Source organism: Spinacia oleracea, chromosome 6 (assembly GCF_020520425.1).
Source record: "Spinacia oleracea cultivar Varoflay chromosome 6, BTI_SOV_V1, whole genome shotgun sequence".
NCBI classification, from domain to species: Eukaryota; Viridiplantae; Streptophyta; class Magnoliopsida; order Caryophyllales; family Amaranthaceae; genus Spinacia; species Spinacia oleracea.
In genome coordinates this window covers 17,944,520-17,953,645 of record NC_079492.1, presented here as the reverse complement: position 1 = coordinate 17,953,645, position 9,126 = coordinate 17,944,520, and the positions used below count along the sequence as shown (strand labels likewise).

General features: G+C 36.5%; 1 protein-coding gene across 10 annotated transcripts; it reads left to right on the top strand.

The window, feature by feature from the left end:
* The first annotated feature begins 4,822 nt into the window (after positions 1 to 4,822).
* On the top strand, positions 4,823 to 7,511 carry LOC130462860 (uncharacterized). Of its 10 annotated transcripts, none has more exons than XR_008923697.1 (5): positions 4,827 to 5,231; positions 5,460 to 5,566; positions 6,511 to 6,549; positions 7,276 to 7,324; positions 7,423 to 7,511. XR_008923697.1 is itself a non-coding variant. In XM_056831822.1 (4 exons), exons 1-4 carry the CDS (start codon positions 5,141 to 5,143, stop codon positions 7,433 to 7,435), a joined length of 255 nt encoding a protein of 84 aa, XP_056687800.1. In that variant the 5' UTR covers positions 4,826 to 5,140; the 3' UTR covers positions 7,436 to 7,511. The 10 variants fall into 10 exon arrangements, 2 of the variants coding, with proteins under 2 accessions (XP_056687800.1, XP_056687799.1); XR_008923695.1 differs by having other exon boundaries at positions 6,511 to 6,575; XR_008923696.1 differs by having other exon boundaries at positions 4,823 to 5,231; positions 5,460 to 6,549.
* Positions 7,512 to 9,126: the final 1,615 nt, after the last annotated feature.

Sequence of the window (9,126 nt, the reverse complement as noted above, 5' to 3'; positions counted from 1 at the left end):
TTATCCAAGTCGTAGATGTTGCCGGAAACGGAAACATGGTACGTATCGGAAAATATTATCGGAAATGGAAATATTGCCGGAATCGGAAATATTGCCGGAAACGGAAATATTGTCAGAATCGGAAATATTATCGGAATCGGAAAATAATTCCGGAAACGGAAATATTAAATATTTGTTCGAAACGGAAATTAATTCCGGAATCGGAAATATTAAATGTTGTTTCTTATCGGAAATGAATTCCGGAATCGGGAATTTAATCGGAAGCGTATCGTACGAATTAGCATCGGACGAGGCCCGCTAGACGAAGGCCCAGCACGAAGCCAGGCCATCGCCCAGCGAGCCGCACGCAGCAACGCACGCCTTGACCAGGCCCAGCGCAAGGCCAGGCCCAGCCAAGGGCGCGCGCGAGCGCAGCACCGCACATGGCTGTGCGCTTGTCGTGGGCCGCAAGGCCTGCGCGGGTGCACGGCTTGTACGATGCGTGTGCGGGAAATCCTAATCCTATTAAGATTCGTGCGAAGATTAAAATCCTAAACCTATTAGATTTGCTTTGTTATTTAGAGTCCTAATAAAGTTCTAATTAACAAATCCACATCCTAGTAGGATTACAATTCCCTTTCCATACCTCTATAAATAAGGGCCTAGGGTCATTATTTGCATAGAGATTATTCAAGTATTCAAAAGTGATTTTTGAGAGCAAAAATTCAGTCATACAATTGCCTATAAAGTGCCGAAAATTCTAAGTACCTTAAGGGCGATCCTAGTTGGTCAAGCTTAAGGCGGATCCGGACGTGCTGTGGACTATCTACGGAGGGACGACACTTGGAGTCCTAAAGACTTGTTCTTGTTCGGTTCGGGCGCAGCTAGGGAAGGCACGCAACAAAGAGTATGCATCTAAACTATGCTAAATGATTATGTGTAAATAATATGCTTTCCTGGCTTTATGGTTTTTCCGCATGATTTATGAATTGTCATATGTATCATAACCTAACATGAGAGAAATCTGGCAGCGCCAAAATAGGAGCAGCACACAAACGCTCTTTAATCACATCAAACGCCTTTTGAGCGTCCTCCCCCCATACAAAAGCACCTTTCTTCAAGCAACTAGTGATAGGACTAGTAATAGTACTGAAATCACGAATGAAACGTCTATAAAATGAAGCAAGACCATGAAATGAACGCACCTCACTTAAAGTTTTAGGATTAGGCCACGATTTGATAGCCTCGATCTTGGACTGATCCACGGACACTCCATCTTTCGAAACCACATAGCCCAAGAATACAATATTGTCAACAAGGAATGAACACTTCTCTAGCTTCCCATAGAGTCTTTGAGCTCTAAGTGTTTCAAAAATATCCCTCAAATGAATCAGATGCTCCTCTTCGTTCCTACTATACACCAAGATGTCATCAAGATATACCACAACGAATCTGCCCAAAAATGATTTAAGCACTTCGTTCATTAGCCTCATAAACGTACTAGGAGCATTAGTGAGACCAAATGGCATGACGGTCCACTCATACAAACCATGTTTTGTCTTGAAAGCCGTTTTCCACTCATCTCCTTCACGCATCCGAATCTGATGATAACCACTTTGCAAATCAATTTTTGAGAACAACTTCGAACCATGGAGCTCATCTAACATATCATCAAGTCTCGGAATTGGAAAACGATACTTGATGGTAATGTTATTCACAGCCCTACTATCAACACACATTCGCCATGTTCCATCTTTCTTAGGCACAAGCAACACCGGAACAGCACATGGACTCAAGCTTTCTCTAACATAGCCTCGATTCACAAGTTCATCAATTTGCTTTTGTAATTCCTTTGTTTCCTCCGGATTGCAACGATAGGCAGCCTTATTAGGCAAAGAAGTTCCTGGAATAAGATCTTGATGTTCAATACCACGAATAGGGGGCAAACCTGGTGGTAATTCATCCGGAAATACATTCTTGAACTCAAACAGCAATTCGGCAATGGGACTGCCTTCTTTCCAATTTTGGCCTTCAATTGGACTCTCCTTAGCCACGAGCAAATACACCAACTCTCCGTGATCAAGAGCTTGCTCAATTTCTCGTTCACTAGCCAACATGGTGAGATTCGGCTTTTTCTTTTGTTTCACACTCATGGATCGAACCGCTTGAGATGACATAAGCTTTAGCACAATTTTCTTGCCTTTGTCTCTCAATTCATACTCATTGCTTCTCCCTTTATGAATCACGTCCCTATCAAACTGCCAAGGACGACCCAACAAAATATGACAAGCATGCATAGGAATAACATCACAAAGAACTTCATCCACATACGAACCCATAGTCAAACCAACCCTTACTTGCTTCGACACTTTTATACTATTACCATCATCAAGCCAATGGAGTGCGTATGGCCTAGGATGGGCAGTAGTGATTAAGCCTAATTTTGACACCATTTCACTAGAAGCAGCATTGGTACAACTCCCCCCATCAACAATTACACTACACCACTTATCTTTCACTAGACATTTAGTATGAAACAACTGATCTCGTTGGTCTAGATCAGTAGGTGAAATTTGAGTTTGTAGCGCTCTAAGAACCAGATTAGTGTCATAAATTGGAGCCTCATACCCTTCCTCTTCCTCCTCATCACCACTCTCATCAAACACAAATACGTCCCCCAACCTCTTTTCTTCTTCAAACAACTCCTCACGACATTCAATAGCTTCTCTCAAGGTCACTACTCGTTTATTTGGACACGCATTTTGATAATGCCCAAACCCTTGACACTTAAAACAACGCACCTTGGACAGACTTGTTTCTTTGGTTGGGTTAGATAGTTTAGGGGCAGCCGTAGAATTACTTGAACCTACGGTACTAGGTGATGTGTTTGGTTTCAAGCTAGGTTCGGATTTAGCCCAAGACTTGGCTTTACCATCCATACTAGACCCTCCCCCATATTTTGCCTTCCCTTGATTTTCCAATTTTAAACAAAGTCCACAAAGAGTGTCAAAATCAGAATATGGATAAAGGTCTACGGTATTGGCAATATTATAATTTAGACCCCTTAAAAATCTGGACAGTTTTTGTTCCTCAATTTCCTCAATTTCTCCCATTAAGGACAACTTTTCAAACTCATCAATATATTCAGCCACACTCATTTTTCCTTGCCTCAATTCGGCAATTTTACGATAAGTTGTTATTCTATGAGTTGTTGGCACATACCTTTTATGTAGCTTACGTTTCAAAGACTCCCAAGAGGTAATTTTCTCCTTCCCTTCACGTATTCTCTTGGATTTCAGTCCCTCGAACCACAATGAAGCCCCTCGTCCTAGCTTCAATATGGCATATTTGCAACGCTTCTCATCATCAATGTCCTTGAAATCGAACATTCTCTCTATGTTGCGCTCCCACTCCAAATAGGCTTCCGGATCTGTTCCACCAACAAATTCAGGAAGTTCAGTGACTTTGAATTCATCCATAGCCCGTAGATCACGCCTAGGAGGCCTACGATACCCCCCATCTCTAACGTTCTTCAAGGCTTCTTGGAGATGTTGTAGAAAGTCAGGATCATCAAAATCCATATTTCAGCTTGTAAGAATTACGAACAGCAGCTCTTTTTTTTTTTTTTTTTTTTTTTTTTTTGGGCGGATCACACGAACAGCAGCTCTGATACCACTAATGATACGAGTTTAAAAACTCGTTGTATAAACAAGGATAGTTGATTAACAAGCTAGACCTTTAACTCGTTGATCGTGAATGCAAGACAAGACCTATTGACTCACAATCAGTTCTTTGAATAGGAAACTCGTCCAAAACAAAGAAAAAGGCTGAATTATAAACTATAATTCGAAATGTAACAAACAAGTGTTTTAATCATCCAGTTGGTTGTTTATTCCAATCAAGAAGCTGACGATCGCGTGAGCCCCCTGTCTGTATGTGTTTTCAGGTAATCGAAATGACTAAACTACCCTCTATACTTTTACAGTTTTATTCCGCTCAAAATTTGATTATTTACTGATTTCCAGTAACAAATCCGAAAGCTCTAATTAAAAAAATGCACTAAGTATAGATGAAGTTGGCGAAGAGACATGCTCTGAGCTTCTTGAAACTCTTGAACTAAGCCGATGCCTTTTGTTGAAGTATGCCCTCTGTGTGGGTGTGTGTTTAGACATAGTTTGTAGTGCTGGAAGCAAAACTTTTATGCACTAAATTTTCGATTTGTTTTCCTTCAAAAGTCTGCTTATGGCAATTTTACAAGTTTAAATAACAAGGGTGGAGAGAGAGTTTTCCTGGGCTACTGTATCTATTCTAGACTCGGATGATTTTGGACTATAATAAGACATAATCGTCCTATCATGCAGGATATAGTATGTAGAGACTATAACAGGATTATGGAATTATGTTAGCACCTGCACCTCCTTTATTATCTGTAATGAAATTTTGATTTTTCGTTGTGATACATTAGTTGTAACAATACAATTTAAAGTTTTTTAATAATTTCGCACGCATCGCGTGCATATAAGACTAGGCCGGATGTGTTTACAGTTTTATATGAGCGGAATTATAAAAAATTTAACATTATTCACATTATTTACAAAAAATCATGTTAAATTTAATTCCGCACGCATCGCGTGCATATAAGACTAGGCCGGATGTGTTTACAGTTTTATATGCCCAAAACTCAATTCTAATCCTAGCCCATATTGATAAAGCCCAAAACAAATCTCTATTATATAAAGGAACAGTTGAGGTTAAAATAGTAAATTAACTTTTCGTGTCTTCAAATTAAAAGACCAAAATAGCCCTCCTCATCTACACAGCTGATTCAATCCCATTCTCTAAGTGAGTGTTACTGAATAGAAGCGTTACTGAAGGGAGAGAAAACTGAGGAGCGTACATTCAACCCTAGCTTCCTCCCATTTTCTCTCTCCTTCGATCTTCTTCATCTTCCTCAAATCATCTCCTTCCTCAATCCTCTCCTCGATCTTCTTCATCTTCTGCAACATGGGTTTTAGGATTTCTAGGAAAAAAATTTCATTGGAGGAGAGAGATTCAAATAAGAAACTTTCGTGATAAATAATCAAATTTAGAGGTTTAGGGAAGGGGATTCGATTATAGATAAGAAAAAATTGAAGGTCGATAATGGAGGAGAGAGAAAACGATGGTGGGTGATGGCTCCTTGGAGGCGGCGGCGATGGCGGCTCACCTTCAATTTCATCCTTTCAGGTTTAATCTCAAGATACCGAGGTGAGGTGAGTAATTTTCTATTCAATTTTATTTTATTTTAATTTTGCAGATTTTGTGATTTAAATGTCTTGATCAATAATTAATTAGCGGATTACAGTTTTTCTGCAATTTTTGGTTTGATTTTTTATCTGATTTTATTTTCTTTCGGGATCTCTTAATCTCTGATTGTGTTTCTTAGATCTGTGATTTTTGTTGGATCAATATCTCATTCTGTTTGTTTCTCGATTTTGCAGGTGTTTTTTTTTTTTTAATAAAAATCGAAGCTTTCTACAATCTACAAGATATCCAGAGCACGAATTTGGTATTCTGCAATTTCTGATTTTGGAATTCATCTTTTCTGGTAATTTCATCATTACTCCCTCAATTAATTTTTTGTTTTCCCTTACTTTTTTGTGTGTGTTAATTTCCTAATTTTTTAGTTTGATGTTTAATTGTGCATTTGGGGTTCATGGAAAATTGTGATTAATTTTCACCATTAGCTCATTTTTAGAACACAGGTAATGTTTGAACTTGGTATTTGGTTGTTCTAAAATTACTGTGGTGATCCGCTGCATTCAACCATGAATGTGGAGTCATTTCGCTGCCATCTTTGACTTCTTCCATTGATTTCAAACTAGGCAATGTTTAATATACTACGTGTAATTTAAAATCCGAACTCTAAATCATACTATTATGAACAAATCAATTGGAAGTAGATAAAATTATGCATAGAAGAAACTGAATTTTCAGCATATGAATTTTATTTTATAACTATTTTGCTTTAAGATATTTTAATTGTCAAGTACTCAAGTCAACCAAATGGATGGTCCTGATCTAGGTATCATTTCAATCTCTTTTGTTTACTGAAGCTAAAAAGTGACGCAGATTTTGATTAAGCTAACTTCTAGGTATCATTTCAATATCTTAAAGAAATGTATTAATTTAGTTGGTTAATTCTTTTTTGTGAGTTTAGAAAGGTATTTATTTATTTGGTTAATTCTTGGATATTAATGGTCTGCTAATTTCACACGAGTATTTTTTTTTATCGTGGTTATTATGATTGTGATCATGATATTCTGTATTTGCTTCTTTGGATGAAATTCTAATACAATTGATCAATTGAAAATTTGAAATGAAATATTTCAGATTTTAAGCAAAAGGTGAGAACTTTTTCCCCTAATTAACTACTCTGTTTGTTCGATTCTTATCATTTGTTACCATGATTATAAACTGGGTAATTCATTATGAAATCTCGAATTCCTGATGTGAATTTTTGTGCGTTTGATTTTGTTTTGTTTATGGTAGCTGAAAAGTGGCGCAAATTTTGATTAACCCAACTTCTAGGTATCATTTCAGTCTCTTAAAGAAAGGTATTTATTTATTTGGTTAATTATTTTTTGTGAGTTCTTTCATGAATTTGATGAGAAATTGTGTTGGTTTATCAGTTAATTGAATGTGAAGTACAAACACTATGGTATTTAGAACTATTCAAAACAACCAGACAATTGATCTTGATGTACATGTTTTAATATAAAGTCAAGAAAATAAAATATAGGTTATTAGATTCTACAGTATAGACAATTCAAGACCTTTAAACTGGCCAACAAAACATCATAAGTATTTCATGATTCAAAAGTTCATTACTTTCTGCTTTTTACTAAAAAAAATAACCTTTTGACTCTCTTAATGACTAAATGAATAAAATGGTTAAAATTATAAGACTGATAAAAAGTTATGTCTCTTTAGTTTTTCCTTGCTTTTTTAGTGTAATTTTATAATGCAACAAATTTTTATTCTTTTGCAATTGTTACTAAAGTAAGTAAATCCGAAGCAGTGGGCACGGGGAGTGATCTGTTTTGGGTGCCGTGTGATTGTTCAAGGTGTGCTCCCATTGAGGGTGCAAGTTATGCATATGGTGTCGTAATCTTTTTTACTTCACTGCATTTAACTGCTTATATAACAGTGATATTCAGGTTGTAGCTTACCTGAGGTGTCTTTAGAGGGCTGAATTAGTTGTTTAGTGCCTTAATAGTGAGTCTGTGATGGTGCTTCTGTTTTAATCTGCAACAGGTGTGTTGGGAGTCTGTTGGATTGCTGCTGGTTTTTTTGCTGAGTGCAGGTTGGTAGCGATCTGTTTTACTGTTTTCAGATTGGGCACAACTTCTTCTTTTGGTTGTTTCAGGACTACGGTTATGCTGTTTGTTTTGGTGTATGCAGGGGGTTTGTTTAATATGGTTTAAATTGGTAAATTTAGCCACCTTATGCCTTTACAGTCCAGTAGTTACATTGCCATTGTTGATGGTGCTTCTTTAATGTGTTATCTTTTGTCTTTGATTTATTTTGGCGATGCATGTGTTTCCAGCCAAGTAGATTTTGTGCTATCAAGATACACAACCTAGAGACTTAGTTAGATTGTAGTTTGATTACTAAGATCGTAAAGAGCTGGAGAAATATGTATAGTTACTCCGGTACTACAATTTTGATTTTTAATCATATAAGTGCATGAATAAATTGTGTTACTATTTAGATTTTTTTAAATAGAGACGATTAAATTTTTCTTAGATGAACTTTGCGAACATTTTTTCTTGCCTACTACTCCATATTTGTGATGATTAATACTACAGTTTTATATAATCTCGCACGCATCGCGTGCATATAAGACTAGTCTATACTTTTACAGTTTTATTCCGCTCAAAATTTGATTATTTACTGATTTCCAGTAACAAATCCGAAAGCTCTAATTACTCCATCGTTTCAAAGCAAAGGAAATCACAGCTTATATTAGGAAACCCACATATATTACGCATAAATATTATAGAGAAGTCAAACAAAATATGTCACAGCTTTCAAAACCCAGCAATTCACGCACAAAATAATCTGTCAAATTTACAAGCCCATAAATCTCTCATTTTCTCCAAATAACACAATAAATTCAGTCAAAACGCCTAAAATAAAAGAACAAGAAAGGCCTTAACAAACGCATAGAATCAAAGAGCAGCAAAGGCCTCCATAATTTCACAAATTAATTTCCTTACAAAACGCCTAAAATCAAAGAGATTTAAAGGCCTCCACAATTTCACAAATTAATTTACTTACAAAACGCCTAAAATCAAAGAGATTTAAAGGCCTCCAAAATTTCACAATTAATCCAATTACAACAAGCCTAAAATCAAAGAGATGTAAAACCCAATCATTTTCCCAAACAATTAACAAACTGGACAAACTAATACAGAAGAACTCACTGTAAATCTTGGAACAATCGCCATCGCCATGCCGAGGGATACCATCTCCGTTATTTTCTTCATCTTCTTAAACCTTTTATCTCTCAAAACTTCTATATCTTGGATTTCGATATGGGGTTCCGATTTCATACCTTATCCTCCATTATTTTCGCAACTGTTAAAACTTGAATCTCCAAAATCTGTAGAAATTTGATTGAATTGATTTGTAGGTGGTTGGTGGTTGTGCCGGTATTGTTGTTGGTGGTTGTGCCGGTTTTGTTGTTGTTGTTAGTACCAACAAAGAGGAGATACTGGAGGGGGTGAGTTAGCAAAAGAGTTGAGAAAGAGGAGGGGATTATAATTGATTGTAATCACCTTGCTTCAGATATGAGGAGAGAGCTAGGAGGAGCAACTAATTAAAGAGGTAAGCAACTAGATTTATCATTCTACCTGTAAAAGATACAATATCCCAAATAAGAATACCCGGTGAACTTCTTAAAATTGTAAGGGTAGTTTAGTCAAAATTCATTAAATTTGTCAAAGTTCTCTAAAAATTCAAAACGAAGCTCCTTCCCAAACAAGGGATCAATATCATTATCTATACTATTAGCTCCCACAAAGGTGAAGGTGACAAGAGATACCATAATAATAAACAAAGAAAAAACCCATAAAAGAAAAAAAAAATAACATAACAAATCAC

Bases quoted from the DNA above. Each gene is read 5' to 3' on its own strand.
- LOC130462860 (XM_056831821.1), top strand. From the start codon at position 5,141: ATGGTGGGTGATGGCTCCTTGGAGGCGGCGGCGATGGCGGCTCACCTT. The intron at 5,227-5,459 runs GTGAGGTGAGTA...TCGATTTTGCAG, and splicing joins TTTAATCTCAAGATACCGAG to GTGTTTTTTTTTTTTTAATA. The intron at 5,567-7,275 runs GTAATTTCATCA...AATCTGCAACAG, and splicing joins TTTGGAATTCATCTTTTCTG to GTGTGTTGGGAGTCTGTTGG.